Below are 19,565 nucleotides of genomic sequence, written 5' to 3' on the forward strand. Positions count from 1 at the left end.
CACATATGCTCTTATAATTGAGACACTGATGTTAGAATTTCAGTGTTTTTGTTTTTTTTGCGGAAATAGCGCAGTTGCTGTAAAACCATATATTAACCCAAAATGTGTCACTAGAAGGGAGGTGTTAGCACATGTTATAATTGTGTGGGAAATATAAAGTCCAGTGTTTTCTGTCAAATAGTAAGGTATTTAAAAAAAACACACACAAACAATCAACACAACATAAGAAACATTAAGTTAAATTAAGAAATTGTTTCAATTATCTTCTATTATTTCCATTGAAATGTCAACTTTTAAACAACCATCTTGTTTTTACGTGATTTGTATTACTACAGTCAATACAGTACCTTGTGAAAAATGACTCAATAAGGCTGCATGGATGATGATGAGACAAATTTAGACCTGCGCTGTTAAAGAGACAATCACGTCAGGTGATGACTGCCCACTTAAGCTTCACTGTTATCACTTCAGATCCAGGGGTTTCCTTCCCAGGGTACCAAGGGCTTTCCATCTACAACGCAGGAAAGACAACCAGTTCCCACGCATTGTGGAGATCCGCTGTGCCTCCAGCAACAGACTGCTCCTTCAGGCAACAAATAAAAACACGGGTTTTGGTGACAGGCACCATGCGCAATGACTGACTCCGTGGTCGTAACCAGGCTCTGCACAGAAATTTAGTCCGCATCATTCCCTGACAGCTCCCCGAGAGAGGGAGAGGAGACAGGAGAGCAGAGAGCTGGGCTGGATTATCAGGTAGGCTTTATCATCTCCTTCTAAGGTTTTTTTTAAAACATTGCATCCTCAAACTAAAATCACTGTGAGGTTATTGCATTTGGCATTTTACTTAGTGCGTTAGAATTTCTCATTTACAAGTTGAATGGATGCAGCATTTCATTCACAAGACCAAGAGATGGGCTGGAGATGATGAGGGAACACATTTTATTGCCTGTATTTATTATGTTGATAACACCATTGTGTTTATGAGCCTGTTACTCAGTGAGTCATTTGAATGAAAAAGAAACATTTGTGTGTGCCAGTGCAACTCAGCATACATGGAGCTGCTGCTAATTAACCTGTGAGAGGTACAAATTATGTAAATTACCCTTTGATTCATTCCTTTGTTTTAGGAAAACATGTCTTACTGAGAACATTTCTCTGCAGCAGAATTGTGCCGTCATTCATGCAGAGGTGTGCAGATTGCCTTCGTATTTAAAAATAGTTGCATTGATTTACTACAGCAGGCTTTGGTGTTGTGATTATACTCAGTTTATGCATGAATGGCCATGAATATAACTCTTGGTTAGGCTCGATAGGCTTTGCTAAATCCCCTTTAAGATTAATTAAAGCAGGACAGTTGGCTGGCTGCACTCCTACAACACGGCTGCTTCCTTGTTGTAAATCTGAGAAAACAGACCTGGTAAGTCATGTGGGAGATTGTGTGCTTGCAGTCCCTGGGCGTTGCTGCAGGATTTTTAGGAGTGTACACTGGGGCTTGATGTGCCTGCAGACTTTGAGGAACACATCTGTCAAAGAGCTGATGTGGGCAGGGCAGATGTGAACTCCAGCTGTGCCACAAGACAGGTGATTCAGTCAGTCACCTACAAGTAGTGCTGTTAACTCATCCTGCACCTGTGGTGTTATTACACTTAGTCAGAGTAGTGAGTGTGTAAACAGACTTATTGGACCAAACGGGCTCCATGTTTCTGGTGTTAATATGGATGGAGGACGGAAAGGAGAAGCTAGGAATCCGACTCTCAGTTCCACCACCTCCGACTCCTCCTACAGACCTGAAGCATGGGGATTAAATGGGGGAGGGGAGAAAAAGACTGAATGAACGGTCTGAGAGATATCTGCAGCTGCCTCCTCTCACATGAACAACCACAGTAGTGATTGGACGACACCCTTCTGCTGGTACCTCTCTATTTCTCTGACTCCCTGCCAGCACACTGTTTTCCTCCCAGAGAAAGACTAAATTAGACAAGAGAGAAAAGAGGGAAACTGTTTCTTAGGCACATCAAACAGGAGAAAACGAGAAACACTGGGAGACATGGGTGTTAAAGGGAAAGGTGAAAAAAAGATGGAGGAATGAAGTAAGTGCTCAGCACGCTAACTGCATAATTTAAAGCTGAAGCATACAAGGCGACTGTAGCCATAATCCCATGTCTTCTTCCATGCTGTCTTTTTAACCATGATGAAGAAGATGCATCAATTGAGACAGTTTATTGAAGGAAACATGATCCACTGATACTTGTATTGCAACCCATTTTTGCACAATTGTGTACAGTTATAATCTACACAGATTGGTGGAGACACACACACACACACACACACACACACACACACACACACACACACACACACACACACACACACACACACACACACACACACACACACACACACACACACTTTTAATCATTCTGATTCTCTTCTTCTGATCTTGCTGTTACCATGGCCACAGTTAGTAAAGGTGCATGACTATGTTCCTTTGTGCTCCACACAATACACATATGGTGCTTCAGACCGAAATCACATGTTATACTCAAAATATGTATTTTGGTTTCTGTGTGCTGCTTTTGAGCACATTAAAAAATGTGTTCTGTATGAGGGATTATTCTGCCGTTTGTGGCCGAGCTTCAGAAGGGAGTGGCTCTATCTTCAAATTCTCCTGAGATTGGTGGGTGAGAATTGATTTAACGTCCTCTCTGAAACAGTTGATTAGATCTGCGTAAACACTGTGGCATATTGGAAAAGAGAGTATAATTAATGTGTCCTATAAGCAAAGTTCTCCCAAGAGAGTGGGGGCTTACAAATCCCAAACAGAGTCAGGCTAAGATTGAATTTTTAAACACATGCCTATCTGTAAGCAACATCTCTGTTCACTACCTTTTATAATCTCTGTACATAGCTGCAGTCATGGATTCACCCTAGACAACAGAGTGACATCTAAAGTAAAACACTTTGCATTCAAAGTCAATAGCAAAGCTTCCAATCAGGGGGTTTTGTCTCAAAACGCTTATTGTTAGTGTGGCAGTGTTTCCAGGTTGTAACATAGTCTAGTTTGCCAACAGAGATCTGCTAAAAGCACCCAGGGGCATTGTACCTGCTTGCTGGTGGGACAGAAGGGAGGGTCAGATATCCAGCTGCTGATCCGTGCCAGAGCTTCAAAGGAGAGCAACAAAGAGACAAAATCATGTCCGTCACACAGAGGGATTGATAGGAGATCGGACTTACATGTTAAGAAGCATATCTCAACACACCACCAGCTGCAGGTCAGTTCTGATTAATGGGGTAAAGACGCATACAACAAGCCTTTACCGGTTGTTTACCCAGAGATAAGATGGGAGGAAATTAAAAGAGCAGGACTGGCCGGTGCATCAGCAACCAGTTTCTCAAAGTCTTCACTTCTAACCTCTGGGGCATACTGGGATGAATCACCATCAGCTAAGCAAATTTGAGTACTACTGCAGGCTCTTACTGCAGTTAATTGAGTGCTCCATGTCCGATAGCCGTTTACTTCCCTAGTAATAAGGCCCAGATAAAAGACGAAGCCACCGAATTACATGAAAATGTCTGATAAAATGTGGGTCAGCAGACAGTTTTCCTCTAAATTTAAGGATGATTGCTGGATATAGGACATGGACCGCTTATTCAGTGTGTTGATTTAAGAATGAAAAACACAGCCCCCACCCTGTAGAGGTCTGTTGGATAGGGCCAACAGTGATAGCAGGATAACAGCATGGTAGCTTGTTGGTTACTGGATGGTCTTTCCTGTTTGTTCTCCAGCGATGCGGGACCGGGAGCCATGCCTGCCAAGAGTGTGTGTGTTTTGAAATTCTGCAACACTCTCACATTTAAGGAGGTGAAGAGCCCTCACAGGTTGTTCCACAGATGGTCGCTGTCTACTCCCCTGTCTCACTGAAAACATGGGTAATTTGTCGATGCCACAGACCTAAAACACCAACAAACAACCTTAATGTTTCCAAAAATAGAGTTACATTTTGTCTGAATCTCAGTTTTTTCCATGAACCCACTGTTCTGTACATGATGTCTCGTATAGGTCCGTGCACAGAGAGCGTGCACTAATGCCCTACAGAGGGGACGAACACAGAGTGAAAAGCAATGGTGGGTGGGAGTTGTAAATAATTAAGAAATGCTGAGTGATGTTTTCCTCCTGCAGCGGAGGGTTTCCTTGGTGCAGTGCTTTACAATCCTGTCCAGGTCCAGACCTCAGTGTTGTCAGCTCACAGCCCCTTTTTATGGGTCGGATGAAGTTGTGCCAGGCTGTGGGAGTGGGTGGCTACTCCCTGTTTTTTTTTCTTCTTTTGAATCCTTCCTACCCTGTGAGAATTAGACGACAGCAGCTGAATACTGAGAGGAGTTAGTTTATAAGACCAAATGATCTGTAAAACAATTTGACAATCCGTTCAGTAGAAAGTCGATCACCACTTATAACCCTTTCGGTTGGGTGTTTTCCAATCATCCCCACTATATTACCAGTGTTTATGGCCCAGACAGATGTGTGCTGGTACCCGTTATTGGATTGGATTTTTTACTATGTATGAAATTGTCTTCGCAGACCTTGAATTTCTTTTTGACATTCGAGCCACCTACCATCAGCCCAAATGTGTCACCACCAAATATTAGGGAGCGGCTGCTAATACTTTTTTGGAGGACATGTAGCCTACGTGTGAGTCAAAGTATTGTCAACTTTTACTTTTGTATTACAGTGAAGGTCTGTAGATGACTCATAAAGTAGCAGAACTCATTAATAGGCTTTATTTATACAGTCATTTTTCCATGTATGTTTTTTTTTTTTACACTTGGTGACATTTCTTGTGAATTTTCCATCATACAAGCCTTGTGCTTATTAATCAGATGTTGCTTTCAAGGCTGAGATAATAGCATCATTGAATATAGGGTTAACATTGATTTAATATTGCCCTTATTCTGCTGAATATATTGGTACATTTTGACCTATCAATGGCTCTCATATGTCATTATTTATAGATGCGATTGAAAAACGGATTTAAAGGAGAAAAAAATAATACTTTTTTCAGTCTTTCCTTCTCAGGCATGATGTCCCAGATCACCACAGGACTTGAGTCGAATCTGTAGACCGGCCAATGTTCTCCTGTCTGAGGATCTCAGGCTGTTTTCTGCTTCATAGTACATGAAACAATTTTATCGCCAAGGCCAGATTGTTTGGAAGAAAAATGAAATATGTTATTTTCCTTCTCTTCTTTACCTCAGCTACGTGTTCTTTTCATTCTGCAGTTTAAAGATGAAAACATATGTGCTGTATTTCACATTTGTATTAATCCTTGGCAGTGATGTAAAAAGAGAAAAACACATAGTATGACATTAAACTTATACAAAATATCCATGCTTTACAATAATCCCTTTTTCTTTGAAGATGGAGCCCTTTAGTGTTGCTTTGTGTAACTTCACAACCTGATAAATTATAAATACACAATCACACAAGGCAGTACAAGCTCAGTAATGGCTCATTTCAAATAACGTTACAGCTGAGCTTGTTTCTCAGGGCAATGTGAACATTTTTGTATGGGTTGCAGGGTTATACGGTCTTTTAATAGGAAAAAAGCACAGTGTGTTGCAGCTTATAAAACATTTATGGTCACGGCGACCTGAAAAAAATGTATATCGTTTCACCAGGAATATTGAATCATCGGTAGGGTGGATATGATGTGCTGACATGAATATAAATACTGATACCTACTTAGCATCAGCAGGTTGGAATCTGCTGATCTAATCGTGCATTGGTTAACATAAAGGTTTATTGGTGGATGATTTGTTCGTGGCTACAGCAGAGCTTTAAGGCGACATCTATTATTCATAAGTACGTTTTAGCCCCTGAGGCTTGGAAATTCGAATGGAGGTCTGATTAAAGATAAATTAAAGTGAAACCAATTGTGGATCTACGCATTGATCTCTGATTCTCATTAACCCATTTAAAGAAATGTCCTTCTTTGAGGATGGCGAGGGAATTGTTGCCCTGGAATGCAAGTGGAGGAGTACTAGAATGTGTTTCAGTGTTATTATATTCAATACATTGACAAATAGGACACCAAGCAGGGTGTAAAAGAATATGTTATTATTAAGTACAGTTGGAGTAAACAAAGTCATACTCATTTTATTAATGGCTGTTGTGTCTTGAAAGGTTGAATACATTTTTAGAATGATTCATTTAAAAGCCACATATTCTATTAAAACCTTGCTTTTATGCATTGTGTTTTGCTGATCTCAGTACAAAGGAGATGACTGCTCCCTCTACCCTCACCCCCCCTGAAGCTCTGAGTGCTGTATCCATAATGATCCATGTTGGATCAATCCATCAATGTCCCGCCGCCTCATTGTCACTCTCTCTGCTTTTTTCATCTCTTGTTTCCACAAGCAAGTACTGTAATCCTCAAAATAAATGAGTGATCTTATCGCGTGATATGTCCTCGTCTTGTCATATGTTCTGCATGAATGAGTCATACACCTGCTGTTGGAAGGCAACATTAATCTGTGTTGGCACAAACATGGATGTAAAATATATAGGTTGTGCTTTGGGAGTTGTGTATGCATACTGTTCATCCCTGAAGATGTGCAGATTTGTATTGACAATCCTCTCAGGCCCCGAGGAGGAGACACACGTTTCTAAATTGGTCCTCTCCACCCCCATACACAGGATCTACTCAAGAGAGATCCTGCTGGGTGGTTGACTTATGATGAGCAGGCATGACTATCTCGATGCTCTCACTCCAGTCTTTCCTGTTGTCAACTCGATCATACTGTGCATGCCCGGTGTTTTGGCCGACACTATTGTGTGGTTGCTTTCACAGTTCATGGCACCACTTTAGAGAACACGACGTCATGCATGCTTCATGACATTTCAGAGGGAAGAAAAAAAAAAAACCACAAGAAAATATCTCCCATGAGAAGCATCCACCACCTGACTGAGTCATCTTATACTCTATGGGAGGAAAACACGTACACGATGATTGTCAGTTGCAGATGACACAGATTAGTTGCATTTACAACCTCTGAGGGTCACAGTGATGTCACATCTGCAAAATTACAAGGCTCAATATGACATTCTGGTCAAAACGGTCCACTATAATTGGCCTTGGATTCCTTTTTATTATACGTCTGAGATGTTAACCCTCTCTGACAGCACAGTAGGTAAAACCAAGTACCTTGTCTGAAGCCTGTACTGACAGCTCCTTATGAGAGAAGTGTGTATAAGATCATTTGGACTATCTCCTTCATGCTAATTGGACTGTCACCTCGGAAAAAGAGTGCACTTCTGTAATGCAGTAACATCCATCCCCAGTGCTGTAAAAGCTCAGAGTTGTCTGAGTCAGTGATCATCCAGCCCGAGCCTGACTGCCCCCTCCCATCTGTCTCTCTCAATCCACCTCTCCAGGACAATCATGTTAGACAAAAGTGGGATAATTCATTTTGGCAAGTGAAGGAGGTCCGCGCCAGAGAGCCTCGGTGTATATGATAAATGCTGTACAGTCAGAGTGATGTCTGAGACGTCAGACTGCTACATAGAAGTGGAAAACGACAATTGCTCCCTGAAGACTCAGTTGCCACTGTTGGCTGGATGCACCGGGGAAAAGTCCACACCCAGAGTTTCTATTCGTAGCACAGTGAATTTGTTGTTATTCTGTGAACCCTGCTGACAGTGCCGCACCAGATTAGACCTGAAAAGGTGTACGGAGCCTGACGTTACGCAGCATAATACTAGCATCTGAATGAGGGAGACGGTGGCACACCCCTCCCTTTCGCTGCCTCTTTCCCTTTCTCCAAGCTTCTACAGTGCCAGATTTTACTGCTGTAAAAAGCTGAGGAGAAGTGAAATCTATTGATTTTCCTTTTAGCCTTATCATTATGAATCCCTTACTGATTCTGTCCTCATACTGCACCATCACAATTCTGGACATGTGAGGCTCCAGAGAGGCTATTAGATCCTCTTGTTGCTCATTTTCAGAAACCTCTTGTCTTCTCTGACTGCTGGCACTTCCCTCAGGACATACGCTGCTGTTTCCCCCGGCCTATGCAGCATCACTCCATGTACAGTATTGTCTCAGTATTGAAGCAGCTGTAAGTCAGTTGCAACAGGGGCGCACACGCACACGCACACGCACACGCACACACATGCACACGCACACGCACATGCACACGCACACACCCACTCAGCAGACTTGCCAAAAGGCAATCGCTTCACTGATTTCTGTTGACATCTTGTATCAGCTTTACTATGTCACTCGGAGATTAAATTACATTGCTGGTGTATCATATGGATAAGAGCTTTGTAGCAATTCTAACAGTTGACAGCGCACTGTTACCCAACGTCATCATTAGCGCTAGGCTGCTCAATGTACACAAATCACTTCAGAGCCTAATGTCTGTCAGCATGTACTTCGAGTACTCGCTAAAACACAGCCATCCTACAAACAATCCAGTCCTGATTTCTTCACATGGAGTGACAACAACCAACCTACAGAGAGTGGTGAGCTGTAACCAAGTACATTTAGCACTCTTATTAACTATAGCTACTTTGTACGTATTAAAGATATTACATGCTTACAGTATATGATATGATGCAGTACTGCACTATAAATCAACAAAGTATCTTAGATTGTACCCAAACTGACAAACTACAACATTAAAATGCTCTTAAATGTATTTGTTAGTTATAAAAACGAATAATATAAACTTTTATAACAATATAAATTTTGTATTTTAAGTATACATATTGCTGATAATACTTGTGCTGAGGTGACATTTTGAATCCAGGAGTGTTACTTAGAGTAATTTAAGACCATAGTATTCTTTCTTTTACATTAAAGGATCAAAATACCTTTTCGTCCTCTGCCTATAGATCTTGCAAACTGCTCACCAGCCCTCCCCCTAGCATCTGATCCCCCCGACTCCCACCAGCATTCACAGAGAAAAAGAAAAACACTTTGGATACAAATTCTCAGCCTTAGCCAATCAGAAACACTGGAGACAATTACTCTTAGTCATTCTTATCAGTACAAACTCACCTCCTCCTCTACCTCCTCTTCTTCCTCCTCGTCCTGTACCGTGGCATAATTGAGCCACTCCTGCTGTATGGGACCATCTGTTTCTTTGATATGTGTGGAGTCACAAACTGGAAGAAATGAACATTTCAGCATCATTTCCCCCGGACGATAATGTACAGGAGGGCTGTCTTTGTCATAAACTCTGTTCTGTTTGCAATACTAAACACCTCTACCTCTGTTAGAACAGCTGTCAGTTTAGCTTAGGCTTATAGGAACAGATCCATTGTGTTTTCGTCAGGTCTTTGCAATATTTCCTGGGTCTATTTACTGCTTGAATATGTCGGTGGGAAAAAAAAATGATAAAACAGGCTTGGCAGGAGGAAATTGTACTGATTAGGCGGAGAATCTGGCACCAGAAAATGTGCTGTTATTGCCACCGGTAGCCAATATTTTGTTGTTGTTTCATGCTTAATAAGTAAAGTCCTCAGAATAATGTAGATAAAGGGGGGGGAAAAGTTCTCTTTACCTTTCTGGAAACTATCATTTATTTATCTATTATCTGCAGTAGGTCATGCATTGTGTGTGTGTGTGTGTGTGTGTGTGTGTGTGTGTGTGTGTGTGTGTGTGTGTGTGTGTGTGTGTGTGTGTGTGTGTGTGTGTGTGTGTGTGTGTGTGTGTGTGTGTGTGTGTGTGTGTGTGTGTGTGTGTGTGTGTGTGTGTGTGTGTGTGTGTGTGTGTGTGTGTGTGTGTGTGTGTGTGTGTGTGTGTGTGTGTGTGTGTGTGTGTGTGTGTGTGTGTGTGTGTGTGTGTGTGTGTGTGTGTGTGTGTGTGTGTGTGTGTGTGCGTGTACCCACACCCACCCACAACCTGCTTTAGTAGCAATTGGCATTTCGGACAATCTAGTCTTAAAGATAAATAAAGACGTGTCTGACGCGGGCCATATTTTGGCCTTTGTCATCACTGAAGAATTGATATTAAGAAACAAGTTGAGTCTCCTCTTAGACCAAAGCATCATCAGATTAATCCATACCCACTAGCCTATATAATAGGATAATATATAAGGCAGGCTAAAAGATGAATAAATCCCATTTTTTGTAATTTTTTCAATGACATCTTGACCATACAGGAGGAGTGGGATTCAACCCTTCTGTATTTGGGAAGGGAGAGGGGAGACGGCTGTTGGAGAACCGTACTCTACTGAGAGCACTTTCACTATTATTTATTTGTTTGGCTTATGATGGTCTCCAGTGTGAGGTCATCATTATCTACCTTTTCATTAATCCCAATATCACTGTGTGGCAATTAAAGGAAGTGTATCTGGTGACTTGCCAATTTAAGGTCAGCAGCGTTGTGACTCACACATTTGTACGCTGAATCCTTGCCCATGGTGGTAGTTGGGTCAGTGCTGCATAAGCAAGAGATAAGGACAGAGGGTAGCTAAAAAAAAAGTGTGGACTCAACACGCATAGCTTGGACGCAAGTCAAACTTTAAAAACTCATTAATTGCCCTCTCACATAAAGAGGTCTTAATGCAGGGTTGGCAGCTTTCAATGTAATTAGTTAAAGATGGTTTGATTAATTTCTTGCTGAATTAATGTGTCTTTCTTTCCATCCACCTGCAGTCTGCGATAGTGCGGCATGACAGATACGGTGGTGAGCAGCAGCTCCGATCGCTGGCAGTCCAACGGCAGGCAGAGAACCATGCACGCTAGGTAAGCATCGTCAGAACATTTTGGTATTATTTACTTTCTCTATGTGGCTACCAACACTTCACTTTACTCTTCTTTTTTTCACGTTTTCCTCTGATGCTCAATCTGTGACACAGTGAGAAAGAGCAGTAAGTAGACAAACTCTTCTCTTATCTGCCTCATGTATATATCTGCTTTATACCTTTTTCTGAAAGTGGTTTATGACATTATGATGCTTGTATGATAGGATATTGTTTAGTAAAATCATAGAAGTAATCTCAACTTGAAATATGTTTGGCTCACAGGGGCAACTGGACCACACAGCAAGGTCCTGGTCCCGGTCCAGACCTGACTGATGAAGAGAAGGAGATTATTAACAATGTGATCGCCCGTGCTGAGAAAATGGAGGCCATGGAGCAGGAGAGAATTGGGTGAGGGCTCGTAAAACATGCAGCAATCACCTGTTGAGACCAAAGACATGCATACATTTGGACCGGAGGTGATTAACGGTGACATTTTAAGAACAAATGTACCCTGTGCTGCTGCAGGCGCTTGATAAACCGCCTGGATGACATGAAGAAAACTGTGTGTGGGGATGGACAGTCCCGCTGTTTGCTGTGTGGGGAGCAGCTAGGTTCACCTGGGGTCAGCTCAGTGGTGTGTGAGGACTGCAAAAAGGTAGGTATTGAATGAGCCAATTATTACAAGAAAGAATAAAATATCCCCTGCTGAACTGCATAAACACACACAATAGGTCATGGTCAATGTACTGTGTACTTGGAGAATAATAACTGTAAATGCCGAGCAGCTGGAAATCTGTCTTTTCTTTTGTCGTAAAGAACATGTGCACCAAATGTGGTACGCAGTGTGGAAGTCGGCCACGTGCTGTGTGGCTGTGCAAGATCTGCCGAGAACAGCGAGAGGTGAGTGCTCTACGCCACTGAACAAATACTGTGATTCAATTGTCTCTTGGTAAGCCTATAGCACACTGTTTATTTGTTCTGTTTTCTCAGGTGTGGAAGAGGTCTGGTGCCTGGTTCTTCAAAGGATTTCCAAAGCACTTCTTGCCATCGCCCATGCCATTGTCTAAACCTGGAGACACAGCAGCACAGGAGGTGGCAGAGCCCAAAGGGCCGACAGCCCTTAAGCCCAGGCAAGAAGTTACCCAACCACAAGCACCAGGTACATCTGCACCATTCAGATTTTAGTCTGCAGTCTTTTTTGACAATTATCATCATATTGGATTTACCTTTTAGATTGTTGGCACGAATAGATGGTTTACCTTATGTTTTTGCATTTAAAAAAAGGATGTGCCAAACTATCTATGGTGCCTGTCAAGTGAAACTTTATTTGTAACACAAAAAAATTAAGTTCACCAAAGTGCTGAACAGCCACAGAATACTAATCAATATTCAAACAACCATGGAAAACAATAAACTACAGAGGACGTAGTCCAGGTGTCAGCATAACTCGAGCATTGGCTATTATCCGTTTAAGGTGTGTTTTATAAAATCTATTTAATAAAGCTAGCAAGCTACCCGAAAAGTGCGAGCTTGTTAGCCTAGCTTGCTAATATTAGGCTTGCTTTTTGTTGTTATTTAAACACGTTGCTGAAAAATTGGCAGCTCCGACGCATCAGCTGTCTGCCATATAATCTCAGCAGAAACAAAATGATATTTTACTATCATCTTCTTGGTTATCACAATTGTTTTTAAAGATATAGGAGAGTCAAAACCAACATCAGGAAGGTATGCAAAAGAAATACTGACACTAAAATGTTTCAAAGCGCCACCTCTTCAGTCTCATTAGATCACCATCTGAAGATTTCTCGCAACCAAACCCCAACTCATTGCTCTTTTCAAACCTTTTATCTGCTTCCCAAATTTGGCAATACCGCCCACTGTTGCCGAGGAGGGGGTTGAAGAGCTCAATTAAGCCGTCGGAAGGTGCATGCTGTGACATGGGATGGGCCTCAAGGTGGTGCTGGCATGAAGGGTTACACTGTATAATTTCACACTTTCACTGTGATTACCTGAACATTGTGATTCTGCCATTAAAGAGAGGGGTAGTTTGAGCAGACTACAGTACAAAGCTGCTGCACGTACAGTAGTCAGCTCCTGCAGCTTGTTGTAATGTATGTAGGTCAATGCCTTTGCAAGGGAAAAGCTGCTACATCAAAAGTATCCAGTGAGACTTGAGAGTATTACTGATTGCACTGCAGTAGGAGCCTGAAGGGGTGTGATTATGCATATCTCCCCTATGTATAATGTTCTATGCATTTACTGTATAGTGCTTTCCTTGCTTGTTTTTAGGGCCAGAGCAACAGGGCCGTGCTGGCTACCCACCTGTGGCCCCTAAACCATCAGTTGTACGCATGGCCACGGGCGGGGCGGGGCCTGAAGAGGCGGGACAGGGCAGCCCGGTGGTGATGAGGAAGGCGTTGCCCGTCCACAGCTCCAGACCTCAGCCTGCTGCATCGGCCACCATGGCCCCGCAGTGTGAGAGACACAATGCTTTGCTCAAACATAAATATAAAATAGTGGTACATTAACTGTTGCATGCAATTTTGAGGAACTTATACTTATACTCCACTACATTCTGAAAGCAAAATGTTATAATTCCCTTTGATTTATTTAACAGTTTTAGTTACTTTGCAGGTCAAGATTATTACCACTAAATATACATTTACCATTAAATGATGGTATTATATTAGAAATTAAGCTACCTTGGCATATGGTGATATACAATTAGCTTCACCTTCAGCAACTGCACATTTAAAGTGATTGAAACATTAATATAATGTGTAATGTAAGAAATAATTATTATCCATTTTATTATTATGCTGAAATGGGTCATTCTGCATAATCAGTACTTTTGATGCGAATAATTGTACTTTTAGTTCGATTTTGAACACAGGACTTTTACATACTATTTTAGTAATATTACTACGTTGCTGAAGTAAAACATCAGAGTTCTTCTTACACAACTGACCAAATGTTGCATCTCTAGTAGTGCTCATTTGTGCAGTCTCAGAAGATCTAATTTGGTTCTCCTGCCACTGGCAGGTCCAGTGGCAGGAGATGCAGGGGCTTACTCCTCTGCTGCAGCTCCTCCTGAACAGAGAGCACCTCCTCCAGCGAGAGAGGAGAGGAGGCAGCCCGCAGCCTACAGCGCCCCCCCCGCCCGACAGCAACCCCCCCCAGCGGATGAGGAGGAGGACGCCAATGACTATGACTCTGATGAAGCAAGTAAGTACGCCATCTGCTCTTGGAATAAAGTGGCCGATGTGTATAGTTTAATCTCACCTTATGTACAGCATGGCATGATTGGTTCCTCTTCATTAATTTAAGGTGAATGGCACCAGATGGGATGTTCTTTTTTTTTAAACATATAGTCATTCAGCATAAAGTATTGGCTGTTGATGACAATTTGGCTGTTATGCTTCGGTATCCTTAGTCACACCGTGCTGATGCTTGATGTCTGGCTTTTAGACAGATGGTAATAATTCCAATTTCCCTATAGTCGTAGCAAATAGGAAGTATTATTCTGGCAGCGTCCATTGAGCTGTAGAAAATGACAAATGATGAGCACCATATGTTATGGAAGCATGATAATCCATATCAAGGGAAAACGAAATCACTAAGTCAATAGTGGAACATAAGCTATGTAATTGCGGGGTTCTTTCATATATCCCCCTTCCCATTTCAGTGATTCATGATATGTGCCTGCAGCGTCTCACGGCCTTCATTTTCACTCTGGGGGATCGGTGTTAATTTATTTGATTGAGGTCCAGGAAAATGGAGCTGTGCAAATAATTTAAGATACAACAGGGCTAAGAGGATATAGATTCCCCTTGTGTTCGATCCAATCCAGTCCATTGGGAGCAAAATGGCAGAAATAGCCATGGTTTCATGTGCCTGTCCCTATATAGATGTGACAGTGGAGGACTGATTGGTTTGAGTCGGTCATCTGGCAAATACATAATGAATATCCAAGGCAAAAAAAGGGAACATAAAAAAAACATAAATCAACAGCAGTAACTCTACTAATGCCCATAATAACAACAATGACCCCAAGAACCCAACAGGTACCCATGTTGTCCTGGTTGTTTCAGCTTTAAAAAATCATTATTGAATGTTTAATGTGAATTAGATTGTGTATGGTTAAATGATTGTTGAATATTAATAAAACAGTTTGATAATCATATGAGATTGGATGTCTACAAGTTTGTGTTTTGATGTAAAGTCAATCCAATCAATCAGTACTACCGATCATTAGATAAAGATGGAAGATATACTGCTTCATTTTGTATCTTTGTTTCCTTTGAGCATCAAGTTGTTGGTGAATCTCTGCCCAGAAAAGTTAAGTTGTATAGGAAAAATTACTAAATGACTTTTGATCATTTTGTCCCCAAACGAGATGAAACTCCTCCAAAGAAAATCTGTGTGGGCAGCTTATTAGTCTTCTTTTCCTGAACCTAATATTCTGGATGTCTTGAGAATTGAATGCTTGTATACTTAATTTATTTTATATTATGTGCCCTGCTTTCTAATTAGATTTGACTGAGGGCTATTCTAGACTAGCTGTGAATGTTTCATGAGCAGGGCTCTAGAGTTATTGTCCATCCTTTCTGTCCATTCTGGGCTTTTACTTGTTCTCATTTCTATTTTCAAGTTAAAGTGGTTTAATTTCTAAAGGATTTGTCCCTGTATTTGTACTCTTAATCTAATGTAATGACTGTTTTGTGTCTTTTTCAGCCACCTTGGGCTCTCTAGAGTTCAGCCTGCACTATGAACAGGAAAGCAACAGCCTCCACTGTAGCATCCTCAAAGCAAAGGTACCACCACGCTTCTGATTGTCTCGCACAAAGAGACAATTACAATCAAGAGGCTCCTGAATGGCACTTTACCTTAATTGCTCTCTGCTGTTCTCTATGATGTGATGAACATGGTGCTCTATTTCTCCTCAGGGACTGAAGCCCATGGACTCAAATGGACTCGCTGATCCTTATGTGAAACTACATCTGCTGCCTGGGGCTAGTAAGGTAAAAGACACATCTTTCCTACATTTTACTTCCTTTTTAAAAGAAGAAAAATATCCTGCTAAGCAAAAAAAGGAGGGTGGGTGGTGATTTCAGACCCCAGTGGTTTGATTAGGGGCCTTTTTGCTAGCTCAAGCCTGACACCTTGTGGTCTAAAAAAACACAAGATGATAAAAAATAAATGCGTATTGAGGCATTGCAAGTCAAGTCAAAGTAGTAGTGGAAGTACATTGGTAGCATTGTGCAATAAAACTGTACTGTGGTGGAGAATGAGGAAGATTAGAGTAGCAAAAACAGATGTTGACGGGAAGCAGCACCGTGTAGATTCTTCCAGTGATAAAACAGTTCACACCACAGATGTGCTGAGGCTTTTGCCCAGCAGCATGCCAAGAAATATTTCCATTTCCTGTCCTTATCTAACCTTTATCTAACAGTCTAACAAGCTGCGTACAAAGACCTTGAGAAACACCCGCAACCCTGCGTGGAATGAGACGCTCACCTACCACGGTCTGACTGATGACGACATGCAGCGCAAGACCCTCAGGTGGATACCACTCCTCAGACGGTCGAATTTAAATCATCCTTTTTATGTTTCAAACTTACTGTGCCCTCAGATGACTATTTTTCAAGCTGTCAGAGGTCTATCATTTAAGACACTCTCTTGATTTCCACAGGCTGTCAGTCTGTGATGAAGACAAGTTTGGGCATAATGAGTTTATTGGGGAAACCCGAGTGGCGCTGAAGAAGCTGAAGTTGAACCAGAAGAAAAACTTCAACGTGTGCCTCGAGAGAGTTGTCCCTGTGAGTGAAACTCAATTGCATTCAAACAACACTTTGTTCTCCACGTCTGAAACTCTTGTTGACCTGCTGTAATCTCACCCCCTCCTCACAGACAAAGAGAACTGCAACAGCTGGGGGAGCCAGAGGCATCGCTCTATACGAAGATGAGGCAATGCATTTTTGATTTGCATGCATGTCTAAACATGGCAGATTCCTTTAGAGGCTCTTGCAAATATGATCATATATCATAATAAACTTTCTCTCCCCTCTGCTCAAAGCCAGGGAAAGAAGGGGGGGAGATGGAGGAGCGTGGCAGGGTCCTGATCTCCCTCATGTACAGCACACAGCAGGGCCGTCTCCTCGTGGGCGTTGTGCGCTGCGTTCACCTGGCCGCCATGGATGCTAATGGCTACTCTGACCCTTATGTCAAAATGTAGGTATGAGCTGACATTTGGACTACAATTGGGGGGACTCTGGAAATGGTTTAAATGAAATGTTATTTATTTGACAGATGTCTGAAACCTGACATGGGGAAGAAGGCCAAGTGCAAAACACAAATCAAGAAGAGGACTCTCAACCCAGAGTTTAATGAGGTTTGTAAGAGAGTTCAAGGTGAAGGGCTGCAATTTACAAAAATGTGCATAGCCTCAAATTATTATCAAATCATTGTGTTTGCAGCTTGAGGATGACTTGTGTTTGTAGTCGGCTTTAAAAATGGTCAATTAATGTCTCAAATGTCAGGAATTCGGCTATGAAATCAAACACAGTGAATTGGCCAAGAAGAGTTTAGATATCTCTGTGTGGGATTATGACATCGGGAAGTCCAACGACTACATTGGTAAATATTTGAGATGTGTGATGGCTTTGTTGAAATTAATGCAGATTTCTCACCTGCTCAGCACCACCTGGCTTTTCACGCCTCCCTTCCTTCCTGACAGGTGGGTGTCAGCTTGGCATCACTGCCAAAGGAGAGCGGCTCAAGCACTGGTATGAGTGTCTGAAGAACAAGGACAAGAGGATTGAGCGCTGGCACACCTTGTATAACGGGAATCACGTCACTAGTGATTAACTACTTGCCCCTAAAACATACAGCATGAGCTAAACCTCTCTAGTTTGTTTGCATTCATTTCCTAATGCACTTTCCACCTATTTGATTGTGTTATCTATTCTCTCACTACCTGTCCATCAACAACACAGGCTTACTCACCTCCCTTCCCTATGTAGTATACTCTTCTTTCCTTTCCTCTTCTTATAAACAATTTGCCTCTGCTGATACTTAATCTGCATCTGGGACAAATAATGGCTTAATTTGATTAGATATTTCAATAAGACATGTGTCAATGAACAACTAGACAAGGACTACCATTCCTAACATTGATGTTGTATAGTGCGTTGAACTTGATAAGACATAGATAAGAAAAAAGGAATTGCACTAGCGCAGAAATAGAAAAGCAATATGTTACGGCATCTGAGGTCAAAGACCATCGTTGAAAGACTTGATTGAGCTCATAAAATCATTCAATTGTCAGGGTATAATTTCTATGATTTCTCGTGTAATGACATCATGCTGTAGTGCAACACTTTGAACTGTATAAGCATGCCAAGCCACAGACACAAGAAAACATGCAGCTGCACCTTCAAATATTTACACTGTGCCCACTGTCCTGAACATATGTATATTTCCATGAAGAAAATGTTTACATACAGTACCGATACATTGCTCAGGTTAGAATAGATCTCTGATACACAGATGATTCATAAGTCAGTGAACCATGAGCTGGATGAATCTTTCATCAGTTGCTGTTAATTTGTGACTTAAACAGTTAAACATTAGGAGTATGGTTATTCAAGCTGTGCATTAAGATTTGTGGAAAGCTTTAACTGTGATAAGAAAACTTTTTTTTTGCTTATTGAGAATTAGCAGGACGATGGATTTTCCTCCTGCTACCTCTACTCTTCTGAAGCTCGTGGTTTGCTCTGACACGTCAGAGGTTTGCTCTGACACGTCAGAGGTTTTCTACTGTAGTCTTTCCACTGAATGCACACGGTCGGGTCTCCCTAACAAGATTGGTGAAACAGGCTATGTCATAAGTATGTGCAGCTTTACCTGCATGCACTGTGCTCGTCACTCGGACGTGCCTGAGGCAGTCCGCTCTCAACCCACCGCACAAAGCAGAACCCCTTTCCTCTCTGCCACACCCCTTTCATAACGGCTTTAGTGTTTGTTCACTAATCACAGCAAACCAAGGAAAGCACACCTTACAAAGTTGAATGACCTCAATTTATACAGCTATTTGCAAGTTATTCCAATGTCAAAGTAAAGACAAAAACAAAAAATCCTATGCATGAAATGTCTTGTGGTTCAAGATATATATACTTTAAAAAAAATTAATGCTATTGTAATTCCATAAATGTTTACACTTCGTCCCCATAACATTCCTGTCAATACTTTATACAAGAGGCCATATTCTGCATGACTATGGTGACTATATTGTAACCTGAAAAAACTGGTCTGATAGCATCCACAGGATAGGCTGATTATCAACTGAGCACATCAGAAAAGACTTGATCCAACTCTATCAGTAGCAGATATTGAGATTAATCTAATTCTTCGAATGACACTTTCTGTAAATACACATTTAAATATCTTCAGTCTCTTTTTCTCTGCACCCTACCCACCAGTAGCATCATACATTGTCTTATGTTGTGCTACTTCAGCAACATTAACTTATCAAATGATGATCAACACAAAAAATAAAAACCATAGCTGTCTTCTTCTTAAATATGCCAGTTCAGTGGAATGTTTCTTGCTTTATCTCTATATTTGTATATAGATAGTGCATGCACTGGAAAATATGTATGTTTGCAAATAACTTTGCATGTCAAGATTTTGCAGAGCGTTTACACTGATCAATAAAATCTAATGAAAACTGACAAGCCTCGAGTGTGTAAGTACTTATTTCAGTCAATCAAGACCATCCAAAAGCCTATATTTAAAATGAGCTTCACAAAAGT

General features: G+C 41.5%; 1 protein-coding gene across 2 annotated transcripts; it reads left to right on the forward strand.

The window, feature by feature from the left end:
• Positions 1-414: 414 nt before the first annotated feature.
• Positions 415-19,487, forward strand: LOC307045050 (rabphilin-3A-like). 2 transcript variants are annotated; one of them, XM_079690526.1, is made up of 18 exons: positions 415-753; positions 10,664-10,753; positions 10,867-10,878; positions 11,035-11,160; positions 11,278-11,407; positions 11,569-11,652; positions 11,743-11,911; positions 13,042-13,227; positions 13,795-13,977; positions 15,487-15,566; positions 15,699-15,773; positions 16,205-16,314; positions 16,445-16,571; positions 16,663-16,719; positions 16,829-16,983; positions 17,062-17,143; positions 17,292-17,388; positions 17,489-19,487. In XM_079690526.1, the coding sequence occupies exons 2-18, from the start codon at positions 10,680-10,682 to the stop codon at positions 17,617-17,619; spliced, it is 1,878 nt and encodes a 625-aa protein (XP_079546652.1). In that variant the 5' UTR covers positions 415-753; positions 10,664-10,679; the 3' UTR covers positions 17,620-19,487. The 2 variants fall into 2 exon arrangements, with proteins under 2 accessions (XP_079546652.1, XP_079546653.1); XM_079690527.1 differs by lacking the exon at positions 10,867-10,878.
• Positions 19,488-19,565: the final 78 nt, after the last annotated feature.

The sequence above is a fragment of the Notothenia rossii genome (assembly GCF_949606895.1).
Source record: "Notothenia rossii genome assembly, chromosome: 6".
In the NCBI taxonomy this organism is placed as follows: Eukaryota; Metazoa; Chordata; class Actinopteri; order Perciformes; family Nototheniidae; genus Notothenia; species Notothenia rossii.

Bases quoted from the DNA above. Each gene is read 5' to 3' on its own strand.
- LOC307045050 (XM_079690526.1), top strand. From the start codon at position 10,680: ATGACAGATACGGTGGTGAGCAGCAGCTCCGATCGCTGGCAGTCCAAC. The intron at 11,161-11,277 runs GTGAGGGCTCGT...GTGCTGCTGCAG, and splicing joins ATGGAGCAGGAGAGAATTGG to GCGCTTGATAAACCGCCTGG. The intron at 11,408-11,568 runs GTAGGTATTGAA...TTTGTCGTAAAG, and splicing joins TGTGTGAGGACTGCAAAAAG to AACATGTGCACCAAATGTGG.